This window comes from Varroa jacobsoni, unplaced genomic scaffold (assembly GCF_002532875.2).
Source record: "Varroa jacobsoni isolate VJ856 unplaced genomic scaffold, vjacob_1.0 scaffold_426, whole genome shotgun sequence".
NCBI classification, from domain to species: Eukaryota; Metazoa; Arthropoda; class Arachnida; order Mesostigmata; family Varroidae; genus Varroa; species Varroa jacobsoni.
Genome location: NW_019213328.1, coordinates 62,883 through 90,832, shown reverse-complemented (window position 1 = coordinate 90,832; position 27,950 = coordinate 62,883). Strand labels below are relative to the sequence as shown.

At 43.5% G+C, this 27,950-nt stretch overlaps 1 protein-coding gene and 1 long non-coding RNA gene across 2 annotated transcripts in view; one reads left to right on the top strand and one right to left on the bottom strand.

Annotated features, from left to right (window-relative positions):
• Nucleotides 1–27,950, bottom strand: part of LOC111260299 (tyrosine-protein kinase transmembrane receptor Ror) — a 96,616-nt gene that overhangs the window by 16,619 nt on the left and 52,047 nt on the right. Inside the window, exons 2-3 of the mRNA XM_086968263.1 lie at nt 10,097–10,167; nt 9,543–9,854 (exon numbers count right to left, since the gene is read on the bottom strand). Of these exons, the coding sequence (XP_086824389.1) occupies nt 9,543–9,854; nt 10,097–10,103 (319 nt within the window). The 5' untranslated portion in view covers nt 10,104–10,167. The remainder of the gene's footprint in view (nt 1–9,542; nt 9,855–10,096; nt 10,168–27,950) is intronic.
• LOC111260302 (uncharacterized) lies at nt 22,235–23,380 on the top strand. Its single transcript, XR_002680267.1, has 2 exons — nt 22,235–22,325; nt 22,549–23,380. It is a non-coding gene; the product is annotated as an uncharacterized LOC111260302 (long non-coding RNA).

Below are 27,950 nucleotides of genomic sequence, written 5' to 3'. Positions count from 1 at the left end.
TTAATGTTGTTAGGCATATATATATAGTTTGCCTCGGTACCCACAAGACGATGCCTGAGAACGCGATAAAGCTGCAATAGTTAAACAATCTTCTGATCCGACGATTTATTCACTAAAAAAACAAATCGTTAGCCAACAAACGGCCGAAAGGGCCGGCAGTTTAACGAAAGCGATCTTCTGGCTCCGGATAAGGCAAGAATGCCAGCTTTTACTTTATGTTTAACTACTACGAGCGTATTTAAGGGGTTAGTGTCGTTATGAATTTCGTGTGCCAGCCCGACTCGCTTACTGCGTTTGCGTACAGCCTTGTGCCTTGGTGTACAAATCAATTGTACGTTACTCACGAGTTTCACCACAGGTAGTCACGCACAGAGGCCCTCAGCGACGTCAGCCAGCGCTGTTGAAACCACTGTTCGAATAATCAGCCCACCCAGTGAGCTGAATAGGGAACAAATACCGTACAATTGCTACCGCAATAGCAACGCTACCGGCGGCACTCTGATGCTATTTGGAATATCATTTAGGCACTAAAGAGTCTGCATTTTCATATGAAATATGCTAGATTCACGATAGTAAAAGCAAATCAGATGGAAAGCAAAAAAAAATAAACACTTCCTATGTGAAGACTGGCCTCTGACTGGCGCGAAAATGACTTTATGCACTCACTCATATATGTATATGCAGGCACAAACTATATCGATACGAGCAACGCCTACCGTGGAACTCACTACATATTCCAAATAAAAAAAAATCCATCTAACAAAGCCCTTCGATTCTCGTAACGTGAGTTTACTAATATCTATGTAATACGCCGCATTAATGTTATACGAATAGAAATGTGGCATTACGTGACAGAAAATGCTGTTTGTGGCAAAAACGACAAAGGCAATTCCCTCTATTGGCAGTAGTGATACCCACGATGGCAAATACGACGAGTAATTGTAACGTAATATTTGTGAGTGACAAAAACAAAAACCCGTGAACGGAACAAAAGACGAACGCTAACAGGAAAAAAAAAAAAAAAAACTATAATCGTGACAATGATGGCAAAAGGAGCGTTAACAGCAATAGCAGTTGCAACTGTTACCAGTGTTCAAAAGGCAGATCGAGTTACTGGGTAATTCCTGCAAACAGGCATACAGGGTTACAGCGACATAAGAAAGCTAATTGTCGAGCATTATATTTAGTTGGAAAAATAAGGGGAACGACAACAAAAACGCCAAGAAAATAAGGATAACTACGAAAGGAGACAAAGATTGGGAGAAGGACCGATTCAGATACGCAGCAAAATACATGAAGGCAATTTAGTCTCTAGCCGCTGACAAGCACCAGAGTTACCAGTGAGCGGTAAGCGGTGAACTGTCCCAGTTAAATGAAGCAGTGGTGCTAAGCAATAATCTGCCCAGCTGACTCGTTTGTGCGGTTTTGTTATAATGAGGTAAAAATGAAGGCAGACCTAACTCAGGTTCAGTTTAGCCGGATCTAGCCACGCATGCATGGTGGTTTAACAAAGCGAACAAGGATAGCCACAGGAGGGTGACCTTAACACGTGGATTTTTTTGTAAAGTAACGGAATTAGTAGCCAACTAGCCGCTATCAGCAGCGAATGGCAGCATCGGCGAGGAGCATTCCACCATCTGATGCCGATAAGCGTGAGGAGGCAATATAGGGTCGACAGAATAATCAGCTGAGTTTGAATGAACAAATGACTTAATAAGTGGGTACGTCGTAGCGAGGTAGAGTACAACCCTCAAAGTTTCCTGTTCGTTGAAGCTGTTCGACTTCCGACTGGTATCGATTCTATACAGTATCAGAACTAAGACATAATTCGCTAGCTACGGTAACCGTGTAGAAGGATAGTCAAGGTGGAAATAAAGAAGCCAGGGCGATGCCGTGAGAGGTTGCGTTAACGAAGAGAGCACAGATTATTTATTCGTGTTCTGAAAAAAAATGAGCGTGTTTTTCTTTTTCTGCATCATATCTAAGCCGTTTGGGAGCTAGATAATGTGATTACAATCATTTAGAGGCTGGACCATTATAATAATGGGCAGTTTATTTGCAGCAGTAGGCTATTATGCTTGTATACGGCTATGGCTATTGTAGGTTTGAGCTAACGAAACCTACCCTCATATTATTATCACATTTGGGAAGCTAATTTTTTGAATTTTTAACGTTCGTTGTCTGATTGAGGTTCATCGCTTTCTCAGTAAAAATTTCATCGATTGACGGTATTACTAGTTGAAATCCGTAGTTGACTAGCGGCAGTCCTGTCCGCGACAGGCTTTGGTAGAAGTATACGGAGTCGCTTCAACAACAACGTGTAGCAACAACTATGTAGCGGCGCTTCGTCGATTTAACTTACCTAAACTGGCCGCCGCTGATTTACTATATCATATTTTGCTGTTCAAACACTGACATCAATAAGCATTAGCGAATTAAGAGTACTTAACAGTTATCAATTGCATCATCCGAGAGCTCATCATCACAACACGTGGGTCTCATAGGATGACTCATGTACGTAAGTTCCACCTGTACTTTTTACTGCTTCACTTTTATGGCTATCACTGATAAGATTTGACTGTAACACGAATCACGATCAAATAAAGCGTAAAATAATGGATTTACCGCCATCCGAACTTTCCCGCAGTTCGGTAGCCGTTCGGCATTGCGTGACAGCATTGCGTTTGTACACGTCTTTTATTCAGTCGCCTGTATTTCGGTTTAAGGAGCGCTACTTAACGCACAGTATGAATGGCAAGATACGTTCACGTTCGTGTGTACTGAGATTAAACTCAGACTGATCTCTTTCAACCTGTCTTGTCTAGAGTTGATCGTTATCCTCGGTCTATACAAGTAATAGATCAAGCCTGGATATGTCATTTCTTTCCACCACCTCGATACTGCATACACCGCCCTGTTAACGACATCAAGACAACGTAACTTCTGCGGCCGCTATAGAACAATCCACGGAACGGCGTGTCGGTTCCAATCTTCGGTTATGTCGCAGATTCGAGTATCGGCTTTCCTTCCGGTTCTCCCACCAGGTTGTTACCAAAATCGTCTGCTCCTAATTCTCCTAGATGGCGCCAGCAAGCTCGACAGCTAAGCAAGGCTGAAGAGCGTCACATGTTGGCGGCTTATCCGCTGCCCTTTTTTTGGCACTCTGATAAGACACTGAGCCACGTTGAGAATTTTCATCGTTCGACGTTAACTAAACATGATCGCAGCGTTCGGTTGCGCCACTCACTGACGGCTACGAAGGGCCATAAAGAGGAAGATGCAGTAAGAGTATTGTAAGGTGTACTTAAGGCAAGTGGCCTAAGATATCTACTATAGTAACTGTAGGCATCAAGGTAGCAATCGAGAAATAGGTATCAATCGAAGTCAGTGCATCTTCCATACGAACTCCTTTAGGCTGAACTTTCTCTTTATATGGATGTATGTTTAGCCTGTTGTATCCGAATAGATACCAATATATATTGCAATGCGTGTAGCTTGTGTGCTCGAGGGAACACGCTTTTGCGTCAGCTGGAAGTAGATTATTATTTTGCAATATTAAGTAATGACCAGGGAGCTTTTTCCTGACGATGCCGATGGGGTTGCTAGCTGTGAATGTTCAATTTTACCACTACCCCACGCTATTACACGTTTGCCGAACCAAAAATACCGAAGATAATTAACATCAGATTTAGTTGCAGTCGCGTACAACACACCGCATATACATACAGGGTCGCGTCATATAATATAGCAAGCACTATGAACATGGGTGTGACGTGTGCATAAAATAGTAATGCAATTGAGAGTAGCCATAAAAAATATATGCCCATTTGCCAGCTATAAAGCGTTGGCGTGGAACCCGATTACCGAGCTATCGCTCTTTATTAAATCTAATAGACATATATAGTACAAGATAAATACATTGATCTGGTGAAAAGTAATGGTAGCCTTTTTTTAGCTTTCAGCCTATACGTCATTCACTTCTTACAGTTGTACTAGTTTCTACTTTTTTTTACTATCCTAGTTGTCAAGCGACCACTGAATTTTGCCAACCATGTCAGGCAGAGTCGGGCGCGGGTGCGATGTTTCTCCGTGACCCAGCTGCTGCAGACCAATCATTGCGACAACAAAAAAAAACGAGTTTCCGCCTTCAATGCAGAACAGACATATGGATGACAAATTACTTATTTGAGGGGCACAACCGATGCGCAATTGTACGCAACCAGGATGCCACGGCGTTGGCGACTTGGGGGGGGAACTGAAGGACCACAGCACCAACGTCAACAATAGCCGTGGTAATGAATCATAGCGGGAACGAAGCTGGCAACTATGTATAAAGTGTACATCCTCTGCCAAATTCTGGGCTACACTTTTCCTTGCACGGCCTACGCTCATCGTTTCCTTGGGCTTTCGATTCTCGTTTGGTCCTTTAGCCAATTCAAGGATATGTTTTCCTGCAAACTCGACCGACGGCGTATTTGATTTGTTATTCACAGCCGAGAGCAGAAGCCACACACGTCCTAGTGTCTTTCACATCATCATTATCACGGTTTTAGGTCGATTATCAGTAACAGCAGCAACAACGATCGATAGGTGTACTGATAGTCGCTGTCGACTTTGAGAAGGCCACATCCGGGCGCATCAATATGAGCCTAGATAGTACCAAACATCCATAATTTTTTCTAGGAAATAACGTTTTTCCGAGTCGATGTGCTTGCGCGTTCGTCTCAAGGTAAACTATAGCGATGTATATTGCTTCTAACGGTGGCTATTTCAAATGTTCGACGCATCGTTTCTTACGATGCCGGTACGTTAACGCGACCATCTCACTCACAGCAGCCTTCCATATAATGCTAATTTTGATACAATATTTGATGTACTCATCGGCCAATTAGCTTCGCCTGTGCATGTGTACAGCAGCGCGGGCCGTAATCGACGGAACCTGGCTCAATTTGACAATAACATGTTTGTTGAAAGCATAGCAGTTGCCGCTGTGTTGGTCGCAGTGTATGAACGCCAAACAAGACAGAGGAGAACCAAAGAAGAGATTGGAACGTCTCGCGTGGATCGTCCATGATAGATCTACGCCAGTGCCACAACACGTGACAATTAAAAGTGCTATTACTGAAGATATTACAAAAGAAGAGAATGATCCGGCCCTGTACTCATTATTAAGAATATGTGTTCGGTCACATCTGTATGCGCGATCTGATTGTCGACATGGCCTGAGACAGGTGACATTTTACCAATCAGCGGCTTGAAAATGATGCTGGCTCGCTGATCGTTGTTGAGCGACTCTCCCACTGTGATCTCTCTAATCACTCTAAAATGATCTTTTAACTGCTAACCCCAAATGTTATTACGTTTGTTAGTAAAGACGTTATTGTTGTAATACGCACTTGGCTTATGTCCATGTCTATTGAACAGTTAACTGTACAGATTTCCGAATGAACCAAAAGAAGACATTTCTTTTTCATAACCATTGCGTCTAGTCGGCTAAAAACAACGTTACTACTTTTTTCATTGACTGACACTCTATGGCTTTTACCGGTTGGGTTGTATGCTATCGTTGTTTCGTATAGTGTATCAGTGTATTTTTTCTCTATAGCAAATAAAAGGGACAAGTAAAAATGTGCTACATCAAGAAGAGTCTCAAAAAGGTAGGGGCATACATAGGTAAAAGCTTTGCTTTACTGTCTTCAGCGAGAAGAACTAATGATGTGTTGAGCCTGCAGGTATACGAACGAGCCAATGCTGAACGGCACACGATTACAAGCAACTCTCAATAGCTTTTGATAAATTAGCAATAAGCAAATATATTAGTTGATATTTAAGTCAAAAAAAGATTACGTTTCTGTTTGTTTATTAAACCGGTAGCGGCTTCATAGAGCGATACCGATGTCACGCATAAAAACAGTTATGCTCAGCTTCTGAATGCGGTTAATATGAAGTGGTTTGTTGAAATTCATTTAATGTCCTCATAGCACATGTGTAAAAAATCATCTTCAGAGTACAATCCTTATCACCAGCGTTATTATTATGCATCACCCGCCAAATCGTGTTGCAGATTTCTGTTAAACTGTTGACTATTTTTCCTAGCTCAACTGACGACCCGCTCACCTCTAAGAAGAACTAACGAAATGGTAGGGCCAGTAGGACACGATAGCAGTCGTTGACTGTTTATACAAGTACTCCTAGGGGGTTAGTCTCATGCCATGTACACGGTAAATTTAATCTATTGACTAGACGTTATATGCACCTATCCTGACCGTGACTATGTGAAGGCCTTAATATACGCTGAACCTTCCTCGTCACTTTCGTTGGGCAGTACCAAACGGAAAGGACCAAGCTACCTAAGTAACCACAGAACTAGTAGCGGCAACAACGGCGTGTGAGGGAGGCCTCTGAGAGGCATATATATACCCATAAACTGAAATGTATCGGTCGATTGCGACGTGTATTGATGCTATTTTTAAAGATAACGGTTGGGTGCTGCTGTTTTGAATTCACTTTCAGTTCTGTCAGCCACAGTTGTATATAGATATTCGCATATTTGCGAAGACTGTTGTTAGTGGATCCTCGTCACTGTGCTCCGTCCTCAGTAGGCCAAGTACCGAATCAAATAGAAATCCACACTTTGTTCTCATTTGGGCTAAAGCTGTCAGAGATGTCAGTGGCTCTAACAGAGTCACTACCAATAGAAGAAGTGGGTGTACTACAATCCGGTGGCACAAGACGCCCCACACACTTCGTTTTTCGCCTCGCCTTCTATTGGGGCTGTGGGGCGCTGAAAAGAGCAATCGACTTCGGCTCAGACCGTCGCAAAAGCACAACCGCCAGTAGAAACGCTTACTGGGCAGTAACGACAGTGGAAACACAGCTGTCCAATTGACCCCCCACAGCACACGCGCATTGATTCCATGATGGTTAGGTTCGAGACAAAAATACCTAGATGCTGTCCCGGGATGTAATGGTAATATGGAGCAGGAATATTTGTGCCCTTTGTGTCATACGCATTCAGCTTGTAATGATAGACAGTCTCGACTTCCTAAAAAATAAATGAAACAGACTGATTATTGGTCGCACTAGAGCTAACAACAATAGAATAAACAATGATTTAGCCAACAAAAAGCAACGGCAGGTTTGTAAAAAATGTTTTTTTTTTTCGCGGTTCCTCGCTACTTTAGCACTAAATATTATCAATGTGAGAGAAGTTCTTGACGGCCACGCAAAACAGATGTAATTTAAGTCAGCGTTGGTTCATCAGAACGAAAACATGTGCGTGTATGAGCAATATATAACAGAAAAACCACTAGAAAGCCCTAAATGATAACGCTGTGCCGTCGAGCCTTGGCTACCACTACAAATAACTAACAATAATTAGTAACAATAACAAATCTACAGACAGTTCCTCAGTCTGGCCTGTCATCTCAGGACGATACTGATAAATGCAAGACACAAGTTCTGTTCAACTCAACCTATGCACCGGATGAGAAAGTATAGCAGGTACCACCGCCTGTCAACACTCGCCATGTTGATGATGTACTCAACTTATACTCGATATGGACTTGACCACAGCACTCATAAGCTGTTACTAAATATCGAGTTCATCAGCAAACAAGTGCTGTGAGCAAACAAGTGATGTAAAATAAAAACAAGAGGAGACGAGACAAGTAGCCGTAAAAGAAAGGTCGACAACTTCTGGCTGTCCAAAGCCTTGGTGATAATTTGAAGTGTATTTTGATACAAACATTTTTTAGCATTGTCAGGTGCAACGCCTATAATTTCGGACAAAACAGCGGTTAATATGGGTCAGTCGTGATGGTCGATGGGGCCCTGCCATCACAATGCCACAACAGCACGAATGTACGACGTTATATGTTGTAAACAATTCCACACGGCATTAGCAAGTTTTGTGACATAAAAAATAACAATGATAATGTTTTTCACACCTTTAAAAACAATCTTTACTGGCACTGGCCAACAAAAGTTAGTAAAATGGAGATGATTCTGTGCGGCGAAAATTTGAAGATTGGGCCTTCAACTGGTTTCATCGCTGGGACCCTCGCAGATTCTGTGAAACTATTCACGACTCCAAGTTAACCCAGCTTCAAAAAACCGCCGATTGTAGGAGGCAGCAGTAGCAAGGGCTATATTGTATGTGGACGAAGAAACTGATGAAGACCATATTGAAAAGAGTGTCTGACGGGCAAATCTGATTTTTAATTAAAATCGGAAGATATGCACGTTGATTGCGATCCTTGTCGTCGTCACGGGCAACCATGTAATTTCATTCGCTGGAAGAGAGCTTAATTAGTTAGTGCGCCAATAGCGAAAAGGCGAGCACTGTTGACTTGTACGGAGTTCGCGGTCGGATACGTTGCATTAGTACCCGACTACCTTTGAATTATGTGTGTGCATGACAATAGTTACCTGGAGTGTGTGATCCTCTACATGCAAAGGTTCACGTGTGCCCGCGGTGCTTGGTGAATAAAACCTACCTGCTATTTTAATATAATTTCATCTCATACTAATAACAATAATATAAAGTAATTATGTGTTTCCGAATGAAAACCATTTACGCTGATGTCACACAGTTGGGACGCGTCGGCTTGCATATGTGTCTTTTTACGTGTTTTATCGGACGCAAAGATCAGTGATCAAAAAAACCATCTGTCACTCTTCTCTCTTGTTTTATGGAAAGGTGATGAAACCAATGAACGATCAAACCTACGCTTAGCTTTCAGTATTCGCAGGAAGAGCCCCACGGACCTACTACATTCGCAGGAAGGTCGCCTGCGGCATGAACAGCCGCGTAAAGTCGTTTCTTCGTTTTTATACTTGTTATCATCTACTCATCTCTTTGAACGAAATATGGCTTCGTCCCGTGCCTTGAGATCTACTGTAGCCGAGACCTTGTTAGACGGGATGCAACACACGTAATGTATATGCATGCGTTGCATCGAACGACTCAGCGACAAAAATGATAATGGTAGTGTGGCACTTAAAATCATCTGTGGCCATCATGTGATCTTTTCTACTAACGCCACACTTGGTTAGGCAAAAGGGGCCTACCTAAAGTAGGAACGCATGATAGCTCGGCAACTGATCTCGTTTTCGCGTCTGCAACTCGCGGTCCGCGACCCATAACCGACCTCGAATGTTTAAACGAAGATAAATTATCTTTCAACCATCAAACTGTGCGTGTCGTTGGCTATGACTAGATATCTCTGTCCATGCTACTTCATTGTCTAAGGGTGCTCGTTCCCATACCGTCCGGACCGCATTAGAACTTGATAACTTTATTGACGACTTTAGGTATTAATACAATGCCTGCTCGTCAGCAGGAATTATGAATTACTATTACATGATTCTTAACTACTATCATTGAAAATGATCCATAAATGCATCATTCAATAACTTCTTTTCGAGAAGAATTCAATAGACCTGTAGAGTAGTGTTTTGCTGGCGGTATATTAATCAGTAACAACAAATTAAGGCTCGTGTTTGGTACAAGCCGCTATTTTTCGACTTGGAGCACTTACCTGGAGATGGGCGAATTTGCACCATACTGCTCGATTCAGCTGTACCATAACCCTCCAGGCTTTCTGCTCGGCAAGAGTAAAATCCACTGTCGAGAAAGGCGAGATCGGAAATCCTTAATCGTGTCGCATGTTGCCCCATATTTTTAATTATAATCCGTTCGTCTTCGTAATCCTCAAGTGAAGCCTCGTTCCTCAACCACGTTATCTTTACCTTAGCATTGTTCGGTACTCCTCCAAAATCACAACGAAGCCGTAGCGTCTCGCCGCTAGATTTAGTATAATTTTGAAGTTGTTTCTTGATGTGAAGTTTAACTATATGAGAGGCGAAGAAAGCAGCGCAGCGAAAAAGACAAAAAATGTGTATTAGTAGAAAAAGGTAAAAGTTCAGCAACTCAACTATGACTGACAACGAGATTCATTTTAGTTAATCAAATGCTTCCTATGAAAGCAACTTAAGCTTTCCTGTTAAGTGTCGCTGCACATGTTATTGGATGGCACGATAATTAGCGGAAGATACTCTAAAAGATTGTAGATAATCTGACTTATGTTCGTACATTCCATTTTCGAGTGGGGTGTGCTCTGGATATGCTCCTCCCGATCGGATGAAGTCCACCGTTCGAAGTCTCTGGAAAACAGACAAAAAAAGCGGCTGTGTTTAAAAATCTATTGAGAAATGAAACACCAGAAGTAGTTGTGACTAGATTCACACCCGTAGGTTATCTTGAAGCGGCCGTCACAATGGAGCAGTTCGGGATTGCAAATTATGTTATTATAATGAAGGAATTGGTATTTGTATCGGCCGATGGGTAGTGCAAATTCGCTAGAATAGCTTCTTATCGGTCGAAGATATTCGTAGCTGACTGAGAAAAGACAAGTCCGCGTAGCCCCTACATAATCTTTCTGTTGTGTTAATCAACGAAGCCACTGTCCTGATCATGTGAAAGGACGCCGAACCGACCCATCTATTATGTCTGTCTAGCTGGATAACAGTGGCCTATTCTTCGGTTTAGTGTCAACTGAGTACCTTACAATTGTAGCAACAATAGAAGAATAATTACAGAGGGAGAGGCCTCGTGGTTACTATTATCGTTTGCCCGTTTGATTGCATGCGTGGGCGACTTGTGGGCGTTCGCAAAACGTCGATTCACATTATCCCTTAGCCACATACCGTTAGAAACAAAAACAAAAAAAAAAAACCACTTTAAGACGCTTTAAAGCAAGCAGCTTGAACAATCGAATTTCGTTGGCCCATTCTACCACTACATGGTCAGTCCTTACACTTTGATCTAATAGCACCACACGCGCCGAACAGCAAAATCAAGTGAGCGCGTGAATTTCATTCCCCTTGAATCCTTCTCCTGATATGAGGATGGGATGCATTGTGAAAACAGAATGGCCTGACCACGATAACAGCAGCAGGAGCGGCTACGATGACAATGGAGTGCCAGCTATCTGGCAGCTGTAAAACGTTGAAAAAGTCGTGTAAGGACATTTGCCGTATAGGAGCTGTCTGATGAATTGGCTACGAAAATTCTTCGTCACAACAGTTGCTTGCTTCTGCACATATGAGCATCGGTACTCCTCCAAAATCACAACGGAGCCGTAGCGTTTTCGCCGATGTATCTGTCGGTATTTTGTACATCAGTTCGTACCCATAGGCCTCTCAGCACTTTTCCCCATCATTTTTCCCCCTCTTTGTCTATAGAATACTTCGCCAGTTAACCGAAACAACAGCATCTTCACATCTGCCATATTTGCAGCTTATGCCTGCTTACGGCTGCCAGAGCTACTCGGCAGGGGTTATCTGGCCAATATCTCTTTGGCAAAATACAAAAACGAAGCGAAGAGTGCATCAGCGCAAAATAACATCGATGGCGGCAGCAGCGGTGGTGGTGAGGTAAGATAGCAACATCGTAGAAAGAAATGGCAAGCGAACATAGGCAATTCTCTAATACAAACAGAGCTACCGCTGCGAAGATGCTGCCGAAGAAAAAGTGTTCGCATTGGACAAACGGTCGGCCACTTCTCAAAGCGGCTACGCCAGCTAACGTCAGAGAAATCAGGCGTTTGAACAATGATGTTGCCCAGCCCAGATACGACAGATCAGGCCCCCGAGCTAAATTATGTAGTTTACCTACAACATCGGCTTCCTCTGCTCTGCAGGAAAGCTACTAGAACCTGTTAGAAGAAGTAAGCATAAGAAAATAGAAAATATGTGATGTGGTGCTGAGAGACGAAGAGAAACAAGCCACTTAATAATATATATATATATATATATATATCAAGGGAGAAAAGATCGACAGCAGATCAATGAAGAAATACATAGAAACTGTTTGTTGTTTTTTGTTATCATATTGCGGACTTTGCTTAGCGGGACCTGCGCGAATGATAAAGATGAGTGCAATAACGGCGGTAGTAATCACACTCGCAAGCCACACGTATATATATATATTGAACAACCATGTGCCTAGAAGAAAAGTACGTTTTCAATCTAAGAACGTCGCTGAAACGCCTGCTGAAGGTCGTCATGAGCCACATCTCCGAGGAACAAGCCTGAAAACAGGGGAAGGAGGCAATTTTTCTACTTATGTATTTACACACGTACAACCATACACAGGCCATGTATAGGGCACGCATGTAGCCACCACAGTCGTACCACATCCCGCGTATTTAGCGCCACTCCGCAAACTATTACATCTCGAAGGCTGACATCTTTTTAGTAAATCGGTGTTAATTAAAGCAAAATAAATCTGAGTAAGATTCAAAACGTATGTGAAAGTCTTGGTTCTCGTAACAATGACAACATCTGATTATACTGGATAATGGTAGCAATATAATAATCGGAAGAAGATCCAGTGACTTAATATTTGACACTGGCGAAAGTGTACTACAGTAAACAGTAAAATTAATGTCAAGCTAAGATTAATGACATCTTTCTAGTTTGAGAACACATTTATTGCGATTTGAAGAACGGTAGACGATTTAGCAGTTGTGAAGATAATACTGTTTATGTACAGTTAATTAATAGTTGAAGCTATCATTTTCTTCGTATGTTTACTCTGGTTCCCGTAAAGGTAACATGTGAATTTGCTTATTTTTTTCCAAATAAAAATTTCGCTTTTTTGTAGTGCGATGATAATGGCTGTCCGTATACGCTTGTTTGATGAAGAATTACTTAATGTTGATGCGATCTCTTGGCATGAATCAAAAGGAATAAACGCTTCTTAACGATAGAAAAAGAAAACTGCGCATCTGTCCTGAAATGATCATTCTTTGCATCGATTAGAGCTGTTCGAGCTGCTGTTACTATTATTTGTATGTACGTACACGTACGTCACTTTTTGCTCATCAAAGGTCTTCATAGTTGCCTTTAATTATTGGACCCATTCGATTTTCCACTTAGTACCTTGACAAACGCCTGTAATCAATGGTGGATTGTAAAATCAGCGACCTTTTAAAAACTCTGTTCAATTCAATCAAATTCACTGCAATACGCTATCGCACATAAACGCACACACACAAGCGCTAAAACGGCCATCGTAGATTCTTATCGGAGCATAAAGTAATACGAAGCGCTCACCGATATATATAAAACATAGAGCTCGCTTTCGGTGAACAGAAAGTGGCACAGCAGGCAGGCGATCAACGACTAATATCATAAGAGTTCCAGATCTAATATCGTGTAGTAAAAAAATCAAATAATAAAACATGAAACTATGCAGCCTCTAGTGATTGTCGACAAAGGGAAAAGAGAAAAACCACAGAGTCACGATGTCGTTAGTCAAACAGCAGCAACAACAACAGCGAAAACACCAACGGAGACGGCGGATCGATTGAGGAGTGTACCTGCACGTACATGTACCTCGGATACGTATGTTTGTTTATGGACGTGGACGCCAACAAGAATAGACGCCGTTTTCTGTCCCGCCATCATTCCCCGAGAACTGGAGTCCAGAAAGCTTCCTTCTACCTACAGGAACACACACACACACACACACACACCCATCGTATGATCCTCCGCTTCGCTGCTAATGAAGATTAAAGAATACTTCGTAGAAATTCAATTACTCACGGTAAAAAAGAGGTTCTTACTGTATGGGACGACGGTAGAAGCAAACGAGCCAGTAACTGAGACTAGCGGCAATGAATGCGGATCTCTTCGCTAACTAAACAAACTTTGCTTTTGTTGCGTCTGCTGCTCTTGTTGCAGACGAGCCGACTTGACGAAACGGCAAAATGTGAATTCAGCCTCCTCTTCTCTACACTAGCGATCTACAGCTCCCAGCAGAACCGCATTAGCAGTATTTGCAGTAACACCACAGACCAATAGGCTCACATCATTGACTAGGATCCCGCAACTGGCTCTGTCCCATCGAACAATACGCTGCCACGAAGACTCTCGAAATCAGCCAGCTTCAACACTGACACAAGCGCCGCCGTACGTCCTGCCTTCGTCGCCGATAACAGTAGGGTATTTCATTTTAATTCCTTTCTTCTCGTGCTCTCCTGTTCAATTTTCTTGTCTATAATGTAATAAAATAGAATGGAGAGCAGAACGAACAACCTCGTTTTGTCGACGAATATGGTGAATTTTCCACGCGCAATGTCGGCTGGTTGGACGGCGGCTATTGGGATAAGGGCAGTAGTCTTCTTATACGAGTCCAGCTTGACTGATTCTCTGTCACTGCGAAACATAGCAAATGAAAATGCGAAGATAAACAAGAACTGGATGAAAACGAAAGAAAGTCGATAAAGTAGGCAAAAAACGCGTTAAAGGCACGTGCGCATCTTCCATCGTCAGGCTCAGCTGCGCTTTCCGACTTCCGAGTACATCGGACTCTTCAGCAGCGTCTCAACTAGCGTTCTCGCTCGTTTTTTTACTTTAATTTCTCTTTTTCCTTTCTTCCGCCCCCTAACCTTTAACTCGCGCCTGAACGCCCTCTTTTTTTCTATACGAACATCACGTGAATACCGGTGGCACAAAGAGGAGCGGAAGTTACATGCTGGTGCATAATGCAGCGGCTGTTCGTTCCTTGCCCTTAAATAATGCATAAGAAGCGCAAAGGCTTCCGTACATAAGGATACGTCAGTCTACATACCCAGGTGCGAGAGCAAACTTGCAGACATTCAGGCACATGCATACACATTGGTAGATCTACCTACGACGAAAACACTAAAGACGTTTCTTTTTGACCGGCGAAGTCGTAGTTTTAATCGTTACGATGGTGGAACAAAATAGAACGGAGCTTCAGCTTTTTAACGCAGCTGTACCCAGCGATATCAGTCGGCCGTCTCACGGCCTCCAGGCGGTAAACGATCACTTCTTATCCACGTCGGCCTAGTGTATTTGCCGTTCTGGGTTGTCGTTCGGGCCTAGCGTCTAAAGACCTTTTTTAATCAAACCAACGAACACAGCAATAGCATCAGTGAGCCCGCCTGTGCAGCCCAGCAGCCGTATCACAACCAAAGCGCCATCTAATGTCAGTAAGTTTTGGTCCTTGTTAATGCATGAGTAAAAGCGCCAAACAAAGCCGAACGTTACCGATCGGGCGACATACTGGCAGATAGTCATTGATAGTTTAGATTATCCGGCTAGCTGAGATGAGCGTTTCCGCCAGCCGTTGTCTTCCCCCAAATGCGTCCAAGTTGGCTTTACCTTACTAGCACTCTCGTCATGCCTATCTCATTTTCGCCTTTAAAGTTAAAGTTGGCATTGACGTTGAATTAAGAAGATTCTAGAACCGGTGCGCCGTCGTTATCCCCCTTTCCCCCAATTGGGGTTTGAATCTGATATCTTTTGTGGGTGGGCCAATACCTACGCTTTTATGCTGGTCTTGATTCACTGAGATATTTCCATAGCGAAGAAACAAGAAACCTCTGAATGATTTCTATTTAGGCCCTCCTTCTGTTCGATCTAGACATTCAGCAAAGTCGCACACAAATGCACCTATCTTGGCCTGTTAGTGATTCCTCCTTAGGTCAAGCTCTAGACAGCCGCCTTGTTTGTGTTTCAAAGAAAACTAAACCAGAGTAAAAGACGCCACCAGGGCGGCAGCAGGGCAACAACAGCAGTAGCGGCAAAGACGAAGACGACTACGAAGTCAATTCATTTCAGTTGAGATTTTCATCTTCACCTTCGCCGACGAGTGATCTATAAGTTAACTTGGGGCACGGCCGTCCGATCGCTCATTATCTATATTCGGCGCTGGTTAATTAAGGTCCAACGGTTCCGCAGATTTTAGCTGTAGGCCATGTTTGACACTGTAAGTCTGATTCATGATCCCACCTCAGATGTTCATCTGCTAGACTTTCATTACCTAACCAAAGAACACCTTCATTTAGAAAACGCGAATATTGCTTTTGTCTTAATATTGTCCCCATCTAGCCCTAATCAGATAAACAGGTAAAAATAGTTGGCCTTCACAATAGTGTCCTAGGCTTCTGCCGCATCCTGTGCCCGCTTATATATGCTCCTCGCAAGATGAATACGCTGTCAGTTTCCACCCCGTCGTAGAATCATGTATATACGACCCTACTTATCACGGCCCACGTTCCGATTCGACCGAGACATTTCGATAAATATAAAAAGTGTTTGTTGAAAAGCGCCACAAATAAAAACGTGCATGTGTTATCAACCTAATTACGGGATTTGGTAGCAACATAATTGTGGGTTAGTTATGGGATCGTGGACGTCGTACTTCATCAGGTTATGAAACAAATCTGTACATACATTACTCGAGTGAAGCACCATTAGCTGACAGCTTAGTCATAGATGACGTTGCGAAACGTCAGGCAAGTCAGTATGAGCCGCGTGAACTTCGCCATGTATTTTTTTCCTGTTAACTTTTTGCTTCTTTTTAGGTCCCGAAAATCGTGAAAAAGCGCAAGGAGGCATTTTTTTTTCCACAGATTCGTCATTTATCAATCACAACTTTGTTTAAAACGGATAAGCAAAACCAAGCCGAGTTTATCCATCGACGCGTACCCACAAATACTACCTTGAAATTAGATTTTGCAATTCATCACCGTCTGTCCTTCCATGGTTTCTCGATGGGGGTGCGAACAATGTGTCAGGATATTATGCTAAAAATGCAAGATTAATCAATCTTCATCAACGAGATACATCACTACGAACAGCATTAAGCCTCATAATAGAGCATTCTAGAATATTCTATTTTAAAGCTCAACTAAAGAATGTCAACGAAATACAGTTCTCTGTATCACTTCATTATAATAGTTCGGTTATAGTGAACGTGCAGGGATTGATACACATAAAAATAAATTTTTCGAAGTTCTCAGCAAGTCCTAATATATAGCTTAAAGCGTATTCCCACCTTCCACGAAAGTCTAATGTAAAGCTAGTTCTATATGCGAGCTTTTCCAAGTTCTTAGATCTCTTCTATCCCTATGATTCGCTCGATATTCCGGTCAACGTCAACAGTTTCCAATAGGCATGCCACATGTGTCCCTCGCCTACCACACTTCAAAATTTTTTGAGCTCACACTTCAGGACTAACATCCGCCGTTGTTCATACGGCTAACTTTGCATCGTGCGCTTTTATACTATATCGGATGAGCTCCTTTCAGGATCCAAGACTTATTATGTTTTTCTGACCGGCGTCCCTTTGCCAATAGTTCAGCCATATATGACTGCGCTATGAACAGCAGACGAAGTAAAAGGCTGGTAGTAGTCATGGAACGCCCTATGGTATATATAGAAAGACATGCGTATTCCCACGCTTAATTCCTACCTTGGTAGAAAGGCGGACCGACTGAAGCTGCCTGGGCAAATGCTGAGACGGTTTGGCCGGCCGCAATGTTCGTAATGGTGGCTGCCTTTCCGGATACTTTCATATGCGCATACCGGAGTCTTACTATACGTGCCACTATTCCGTTGAAGTACATTCAGAGGTATGAGCGAGGAACAAGGAAATCTAGCAGATACTCCTGGAGCATCCAGTATTCAGGCCAACGTCACCCTTGAAGCAAACCTCGGTGTCTCGGTGGAGTTCTGTGGAAGGAGAGAGACGGTAAGGCAAAGATCGGAAAACAGGAGTCGATATCATTTTTTTTGTCGCTCTCCTCTTGGACCTGATATCGCTCTGATGTCCTTTTCGATGGCTCCCTCACGAAGGCGCCACAGTGGTTTCGCTTTGCAGGCAAGGCGGTAGCTGGCATCGACGATCAGTTCTGCACAAGCATCGAGAGAGTTAAACTAACGACGAATACAGTCAACGTATAACTTTCCCATCCAGTCAATAGCGCCGCAGATCCGATACCTAAATAGCTTGGACCAAACAGTGCCTACATTTCTGCGATTTATATATGCGACTGTATGTTGGATCGCCCTTCAGCGGAAAGCAGGACGAAACAGAGCTGTATGAGGCTTAGTATATGGCGGCGCAGCAGGCAAATACGACACTTGTCGACCGGGAAACGGCTCCCATTTACATTGTATTCCGTACGGTTAGGCTGGTGGATATTGCAGGCAATGCTTTTCCTGCTCATCCTATTCGATTCGCATAAACGAAGGAATTTTGCATTGCCATACTGGAGTTGTCCTACATGTATAACTGCCGAATCTAGCACTCCAAGTGAAAAGGGACACAGTCTACTATTTTCATATGTATAAATATTGATGACCAGGCTAGGTCCCCATCAAGCGACAAAAATCAAGGCCGTTCTACAAAACACTTGGCTAAAAATGAAAATGGCCACATTGGGCAAACGGGTGTCAGCAACTATGTTGACGACATAGGCCTCAGTAGCTTTAATGTTAGCCTCAAAGGAAAGATGAGTATGGCAAAAGAATTGTTGGTATTCTACTTGATTCGCTTTCTATAGTAGTTTACCTAGGTTTAGCCAGCGTCTATAGGAGGCTATTCTGTCCAAGTGGTTGATTTTTTTAATACAATATCCGACAAGCTATTAGGACACGCGAATGTAAACCGCAGTACACATTTACTTACGTTGTTTTTATTTCTACAACTTTTTCATAGCGTTATTTTCGTATACTAATATATATTCAGCTGGTCGTGACTGCTGCAGTAAAGACCAGCGATATCTATCTTTGTCTCGTTTGCGGACCTTTGCGTCTGTAGGCGTATGTAGGTATATATTTGGGTGATAATCATATATTTGTCCTTTACTAATTACAAAGTTAATCGAGGCCTTTCCGACCCCGCAATAGCCCCGGCGTATTCGCAGCCCGTTACCGCCCTCGATGGTCGTGCGTCCCCGCTTCGACTAGAATAAACCGACGGTAGCTAGAGAAACGTGACGGAGTTCTGCTCCGTAGGGATTATTATTTACGATGGACAACATGACTTTTTCCAACACTTTCCCCTGTTCCCCACAGGTCCACCGCAATTCACATCCGTCCTCTTCACGCGCTGTAGGAAAATCGATCTTTGTGTAGGTCTGTGATATAAGGAATTACAGCTGATGCTACTTTCGATGTCCTCTTGATGAAGATTTTGGTCCGTATTAACCTGATGCGTACTAACACTGAACTGAATGGGGTACACAAGAAGGGGCCAGTCTTTCGTAGCGGTTCTATGCTCTCTTGGCTCTCTCGAGGGGCCTGCTTTCGAACCGTAAGTCCAAATGCGCTAACAGCCAAGCCCCCTATACAATTGCAGCTACTACCCCTAGGCCGTCCCCTCAGGAATACTTTATAGCCTCTGGTGGAGCAGCGCGCGTCGGCGATGGTCCATGATACGCCGTTTTCTGTAGCAGTTGCAGCCTACTTTCGGCAGCGCGGTGCTCTATCGCGCTCTCTCTTAACAGCAGTACCGCAACGCGCAGTTCCCCAACATCTGGCGTGTGATAGGCAGCGGCGACGGTAGCGCCTTGAGTTGTGTTGAGGCTCTCTTCCTCTACTCTCTGGAAACCCTTCACATGGTCTTGTGCGAGGTCCGGTCTGAGTGAGGTCCGGTCTGAGCGAGGTCCGATGAGTGTCGGACGAGATAGACGACAGTGCCCAGACGGATGTATACGAAAAGCCCGTTTTCGTACGATGGCCCTGGGCAAGCTGTTACATCAGTGCAATGCATTGGTTCTACCGCTGATGCTGTGTTCCTACACTGATAAAGGCCATCCTCTCTAACCCGCGGCACATGACTGACTCAAACCGTATTCGTAGAGTGCATTGGCGTCGTTCTGGAGTCATACGCCTTTGGGCGGTCTGCAGGCGTACGACGAATCGGCGGCATCGTTTACTGTAGATCGTCGCTGCTGCAGCCGCATTTAATAACGTAACCCCCAAGCGCAGTAGAACTACTGGCGGTCGTAGGGTGTTATATATGTGCGAAAGTGGTGTACACGGAGACCAACCATCAGAAAGAGAAAGAAAAAAGCTCCGAAATGATGAGATACGGCGAGGGAGCCAAAGTCATGCTTTGCGTGTTTCTCTCCCCGGGGGCGCGTCCTAGCTATAAAACAGGAGGGTTACTTACACTTCTACACTATATAGGCTACTTTTGATAACGAAAACGGCCGCTGTTATCCGTTCTTGAAGTTTAGGTGACATGAGTTGGCGCTCAGTGACGAACAACGGGAATAGTGACAGCGTAGAACGCTTGATGGCTTCAATCATTTTATTTAGCGCATGCAAAGCAATACTCCAGATCCAGAGGCTGTTGTTTACAATATGAATGAACGTTGATACGGCATTACATTCTAATGCGGAGCTTTATCTGTGTCGTACGGACCACTGAAGGTGGCTATTTTATGACTGTGGGCAACGATGACAAATGCCACTTGTAATATTACAATGCACGCCGTTTTGTTCGTTGTAGAATTATAGATTTCGCGGTTGGTGTTGGCCAACAGATGTACTGTTTGCAAGTAAAATACGTATTTTGTTACTGTTGATATTCTGTATATGCTAGTGATAAGGCTTTTATATGCTAGTCCTGATAAGTGTCCCCTTAAGTGCCAATGTTCTGTCCGATTCTGTTAAATTTATGTCCTACTTTTATCCGAATTACTTTCAAAAGGGTGGAACCGTAAAGGTCAAATGTTTTCGAAGATTATTATGATCTTATTCAAGACGTTTTTATAACGATGTTTTTTATTACCTTAGCAATGCCCGGAGCCCGCTTCTTAAACGGTAAGACACTTTGAAAGTTCGCCAGAGTGAGCAAATAAAAACACTGCTAAACACTCTCCGGCTACACCTCTATACGCCAACCAGCGTAGGTCTGTAGCCAATGCGTGTTTTTCTTGCATGTATATGTATAAGAATATATATGCGTAGTACAGAGTCAAATGGCTGTAAAGCGCGTCTTAAGTTCAGGGGACGACTCTTGAATGAAAGTGGGACGCAGGATGCGGCGAGGTTTAACTGCTAGCAAGCCACCCGTCCCTTGTTGTGAACAGGAGGAAGGAAATCACCTAGCCGTTTGTCTGTCTGACTTAGTGCGCTCCAGAGCAGTCGTTAGTCGGCATTTGAGCAGCGACGTCAAAATCGGGTCGCCGCGGTTATGGGACCCGTGGCGCAGTTTCACTGCCGCCGACGTCACACACTTGTGGTCGGAGTCTCTGGAAAACCTTTTCTCAAACATGCTACTCTCAAATGGGCCGCTAGTAAAAACTCGTATTCCCGGAACGACTCCCGTGCCAAGACCCGTGCTGGTCCATGGTGCTCCTGCACGTGGACGACTGCTCCCTATTGGATGATCATCATTAACGCCAAAACTCTACACTCCTGCCTGAAACCCCGAGTTTCTCTATGGTTGCCAGTTGGGATAGCTTTTTGGTTGGCGCTAGGGCACAGAGCTAACCAAAGCTGTAAGGAGAGACGGCACCACCAACAGGACCCAGAACGAGTCCCGGAGCGTGTTTCAGTGCAACAATGCAACGAGCTATCCGATACAGCGGCCAGTATCCATTCTAACCTAAATAGATATCAACATGTTTCTGCAAAAAGCAAAAATAAAGTTGGAGTTCGTATATTGTGTTAAAGCATGATACAGTGTTGTTTCAAAGAAGCATTTGACGAAACGACAGGACCGCTCAAATCTTATCGTACAAGCCACATTGTGCTGACTATGCGAGAATGCGGTAAAATAGATTTTCAATTAACAAATGTTATCAGTGTTTACTACACATGTAAGCAGTTCTGCGCAGCTCTAAACATAAGGCGCAAAGTAGTTTCATACGTAACAGGCCTTCCTCAGGTTTAGCTTTTCACTGGAACACAGATCGATGTCTAAGACTCCTTCTTGTTTCTAGACCGACTCCGTTCTCCAATGACAAATGACTAGGTGCTCCGTATCAGCTTGTCGCGTGGGCAAATAAGGATGCCTTTAGCATTTGAGCGTACGCCACTGATTTTCCGGTACTTGCTTTTCTATCTTTTCTAGGCATTGTTCCACACGGACCAGTCCTTTATCCACACTAGGCTAGAATAACTGAGTGTAAATGCGCCAAAAATATATTCTAATCATAGAGATTATTTATTACACACGTTCATCTTACTGAATATCTAATATAGGCGGCACTGTTACGCTCACACGGTACTTTGTATTATAGCTGACGTCATATTAACAGTCTGCATAAACAGCTCGCTTACTATGTTGGTCGTTAAAAGACTGCGGAAAGGCCAGAGCAGGGCATGCAATAAAGTGAAAGCCATAACTGGGGTTAGACTTCCGAAAACATGCTATCCTCAGGAGGGTTTTTAAACGTTGCATAAGTTCGTGCCTAAAACGAAACCTCTTTTTTAGCGGATAGGCCGATAAAACCGGACAAAGAAGCCGGATAAAGCTCAACATCGAGGTAAATATTGCTTTTAATTTCAATAGTGAAGTGAAAAAGGTGTGACTATTTGAATTGTTTGTACGTTCTTCATAATATTAAACTGATCGTAATTTCATTTAACTGCGAGCATTCAAAATCCGTTAGTATTTGATACGCCCATGCTAACTCACCTAACCAAAACCTGCCCAACTCGATCCGATCTTCTAACCATTATTGGTATCACTGTGATTTTCACTATCAGCCCAAATCGGAGGTGCGTGACGAACCATCAGACATCGAAATGGGGCATTTATGCATTCTGTTCATTAGGCGTTCGGTGAAGGAGATCAAGGGCACCCTGAATCACTTCAAAGTGAATTATCACAGCTTCCATTCCCGAATAACGCTTCGCTGAGCAACGCAAAAGCTGCTGCTGTACTCGACGTCGTTTCGTAGCTTGATCGTCGTTCTGTATCGATTTGCCATAATTAAACACTAAAGGCGTAACGTGGCATCCATATTTTAGCCCTCAATACTGCTCGCAGGCCACACAGGGCATCGCGATAGCTGGAGTAATAACTCTGCAAACTCCGCTCCAACATTTCTGTAAAAATACGGCGCATAGGGGAAAGCATTGCAGTGGATCTGCTTTGCGCCGTTTTTACCACTCTACCATACGCTTGCTTAATTCAATAACGTACGTCGCAAAGTCGCTACCGAGCTTCACGATATTTACATCTACAAATCATTTTAGAATCTAAGTAGGGGCCACACACACACACGTATACAGCGCGTTTAACCAACCTATATATCAGCAGCTTGCGTACAAGTAGAGAGTGTCAAGAGGATCCATGTACGCCATTCGTGCTATGGACAGTTAAAGCCCAAAGACGAAATAAGCTTACTATTGGTGGGTCAGATTCTCGAGAATCGTACCCATCGTTTTATACGAGAAGACTCGAAGAATAATGAAGTGTCATGCATTCAGCAGATGGGTAAACGAAATAATGTATAGAACATTCTAAATAAAGTGGGTCAGCGCGAGTCGTCAACCTCACAATTTTGGTAATGGCTAAGCGACGAAACGAAACTGTCGTCGGGTGTTTTTATTGTCCACGAGTCTCCCTGAAATCCATACTGCTTCTTCCATTCTTTCTGAAATCTTTCATTCTACTTTTCAACGGGCGAAAGGGGGGGACGGGACGGGACGGGACGGGACGGAAAAAGGTTTCATTTAGCCAAACTTGGAGACGCCCGCGGATCTCATCACTAGTAGTAGTGGCAGCAGCAGCAGCAGCAGCAACATTGTCCTGCCAATGGAATCAGAGTGAAGCCGACAGCGCTTTTTGGTTGCCTTCAAATCGCTCGTCACTTGAGCGATCGATTTGTTAAAGGAAAAGTCTCTTCTAAACAATCGCGCCATGGAGTGAGCAGAGTTTAATTGAGGATCTACGCACAGGACGCGTATAGCTAACGAGCCGGTGGAATCCACGTGTGGACTTGCTTCAACTTCACTCATTTTGTGACATGGGTCACGAGCAAAATCCTTGACTTACCGGGCCATTCCCATGAGAGTCATAGCGCTTGAGTTTTTACATTCTAGCTCTATTCGTGCTGTCATGGTCACTGCAGGCTTCAGCACTATTGTACGAAAATTATCAAACGCCATTTTAGCGAACCGTCGAACATAAAACACTGTAAAAAAGGGACGATAGTGAGCGGAGTGCAGAAAAATGGTACGCACTTAGGGTGGGTCTAGCCGAAATACTGACCACTTAAAAATCGAACGCCCAGTTAACCTTGAAAGCTCTGAGACATAGTATCCTTTTTTTTTCATAGAATTCGTGAATTGGTTCTCTAAAACATACAAAAGTATCGGCGCATCATTTCACAAAGAAAAATAGATATATACGGCATGAAAAAGGCAAAAAGCGCCTATTGTCTCAAACGCAGCCTTCGAGCCAGCCCAGACTAATTGTCAACATCTACGGGAATACATAATAGAAAACCGCTACCACGTTTCACATTGATACCTTATTCTTGAAGCTTTTAAGGCACATCAACTAAATACAAATAGACAGACCTATATACAGCTGTACAAATTTATATACCTTCGCTAACGTTCGAAAGAGTTATTTCTATCTATTTGGTTGAGAGAATTCCATTAGGATCAGACGCAACGCATCTAGTGTAACACGGGCTAGTATCAATACCACGGAAACGACGTGATTGTGCCTGTACACGTTCTCTGCCCCAGTAGTATGGGTATTCACGTAACATGTCCTGCACATTATTTCGATTTGGGCAAACAACGTTTCGTCAGTCTTTGCGATAAAAAGGCCTAAAAAAGACAACAACGCTATCAGCGCCATCGACACTAGCGGTCATAAAACGGGTCCGTGGTAAGATCGGGATACACCCGATTTGCTGCGACGTCGCCAGCAGACATCAGATCATAGACATCAGCGTACTTCAGCGCCGTTAAGAAGAACGACTTGATGGAAGGACTATCGAATAAGGGATAAAGTAGGTATTTGAGAAGGCTGTAGCAAAAGGACGATGGCCATAGCAGCAAAAATCGGGAATCCCTATGTTGGTCGAGTGTGAGCGCTAGTTAATTATTTGACCGCACCCTTACCGATAGCTGTATGGAAACTGGCTATCATTTATGTTGCCATAAATCATAATTATAAATGCCGCCATTGTGGTAAGCACGGTTAAAGGTCACAATCCGACCGACAAGTATGGTAACTGAAGTCAAATTACCGTGAGTTTTAATAAATAGAAAAGAAAAAAAAAACAGCCATTAAAAGACATATTTAACACTACATACCTAAAATACACATACCTAAAAGACGCGTGCAACGATATTTACTGGCAGTTGTTTTTCTGGACTGTATAACTATGAAAACATATTGTGATTACTGAGCACAACTCCGATGACCTTAGGGCACTTTGCCAGGTTGCCTGTACAGGACATATCGAACCATTACATTCCGCCAGTACCGCTATCTCCGAGATTTACCTAGGCGTAAAGATCTTGTCTATCATCACAAAGGTCGTTTTCTACTTCTTCAGATTGTTTGGCTATTTCTTATTAAGTTTGGCTTCTAGGTCGCATTCGAAGGGCCGGCACTGCTAAGTGGCCGTCCTCACGCTTAGCGGGACTCCGTTTTGTATACAGGACTAAATAGGCAGCAGGGGATGCCTGCCGTCTACTGGACAGAATAACGTTCTTGCGTATCTCATCAGCACGGCGATTCACCCTTCGGAGGTAGCCCTAACAGCCGATATGACGCGAGTTGTTGATTATAGACAGCTCTTTTCACACGAGAACGGCAGAAACTACAATCGTTGATAGAAGCGGCCGTTCAGTAAGAAAAATTACTTGAGAACAGATCGACCTCAGCCTAACGGCAGACGGTGAGTGTTGGAACGATTCGCCCTTTTAACGGCCGCTTACCCAGGACATGTTATACAACTTGGTATTATTTCATTACAATACGAATGTATGTTCGCTGGTGATGTCTGCGCCTGTCTGGCAAGGCGTTTATGGTTGGATGAGCCGGGTTGGCCTATGGCAGTGTAGCTGAAACGTCGGCCGAAGACTGATTCAATCCAAGCTCATCTCGGGAATAGAGTCAACGAGCCGCAAACACGCCGGTTTGAATCTGGAGAAGACTTCTAACCTTCCAAAATATCACTACTGTTTTATTATGTAGTAAGTGCACTGCCTCGCGGAAGACCAACTCTGTGGATAAACTCTTTATCGACGGTAACAAATATATCTTGATGTATACATATTCAGCGAGTTGAATCAAATTTAGCGGAGTATTCCACGAATTATTCGCGGTAGCAATAGATAGATAGATAGATGCTTCCGAGCACTACAAGCATCGTTGAACACTTGTAAGCATAACTTGAAAATTACACATTATTGTATTGTCTACCTTGCGGATTATGCTTACAACTATTACTATTTTATAAAGTAATAACATACAACTTCTTGTACGCTTCGATGCAAGCTATTTTTTCAAGGGCACACAAACAATTCTTATTGATTATCTCTGCATCATCAAGTGAGATTATTCTTCTATCTGCTGAGCGACCCCACAGCCCCTATTCGGCTAGACCACCATATTTAGCAGCAGTGCTTTTACCGCATCACCTTTGGCGAGTATCGGCCAATGCACGCCAATTCATCCCTATGGAACCATACAGGAATAATGTGAACCCTATGGCTTAAAAATCAAAGAAAGGTATTAACGAAATGACATATATAAACAGACAAACACTGCGTTTGTCGCATGAACAAGGATTTTATGGCAACAAAGAAGTGGCAATCTTGCAGCGGCTTCGACGATGCCGAGCACCGCTTAGCAACAATAACGACAGCTGAGTGACTGCAGCCGACGCCTTCCACCGAACTGCTCTTCCCTTTAGTCCAGCACGCAGCGGTAAGGAGCATCTGATGCCTCTTATCTGCTGTACGGTAGCAATCCTGTATAGGGCATGTATCGCCATATGCCAGCAGCTTCTTCCTTTTCGTTGTCCTGGTAACAAATATAGCAGGGCAGCAATCCAGTGTCGTCTACTTACGTCGCGCCCTCATTTCTCAGTCGATGAGTCGCGTTAGTTAATCCTTTCTTTTTGGCACAGGGGTGGACTTAGACTTTTCCAGTATCAGCAAAGACGAGAAGGAAGCCTGCCTGACACTAATTAGAAGGAAAAGCAACTTAAGCCGACAAGAGGGGCTTCTTTCCTTAACAGGACCCATAGCATCATCGACTTACTTCGCCCGCACTCCGCGTTCATATTCGATGGCCGGGCGACGTGATACTGTGAATAGATTGCTGATGTGTACCGAGTGTATGTTCGCATCGATATGAGGGCACGTAACGGGCCCTTATACTTAACCCTGTCCAAATACTCTCAGTTACAGCTGATGCAAGTTGCGACCCAGGCGAGGCGGGAACGCAGTCGAATCAAAGGATTACATGAGTCTTATAGCATATCCGAAGACAAGCTATCGGCAAAAACATCATACGGATCGTGTACGGAATTAGTGATCTAAGGAAAAGCACTCACATTTGATTATGGGACGATACACTGAAAACCTGAATAAACTAATTACCCAATGAGCTCGAAGCATCTTGAGATGTCCCGTGCATGTTTCATAGGAAGGCAGAAGCCTACGCAGTAAATATATCTATTTCTTTCGTAGTAGTTACGACAGTTAAAGTCACATACATAGATACGTGTCGTAGCTAACTGTTTCCAGCAGCTATCCGGCCTGACTCCATGTGGAGCCCAACAAAATGGTAAAGGGAAACGTGAAGCCCCACACAATCAGTTGACAGCACCTTTGCAACTATACCATTGCTGGGGTATGATTTAGGGGAGGGAAGGTGGGTGAAGCCATTTACTAACATACCAACCGTTATTAAATTGAGTGGGGTTCCTTTTCACCCTGGATAACAGCCACAACAAGTTGAAGTCATGGCCGTGTATCACGAGCATAGATTTCTCGTTATTCTATGTATTTTCATATAAACCCTACATAATGCAAATGTCGTAATGTGGTTGCGATTCAGGGGGTCCTGTTTTAATTATGTGTGTATTAACAACGTGAGTTCAAATTGTGTGTGAGACGTAATATTGTGT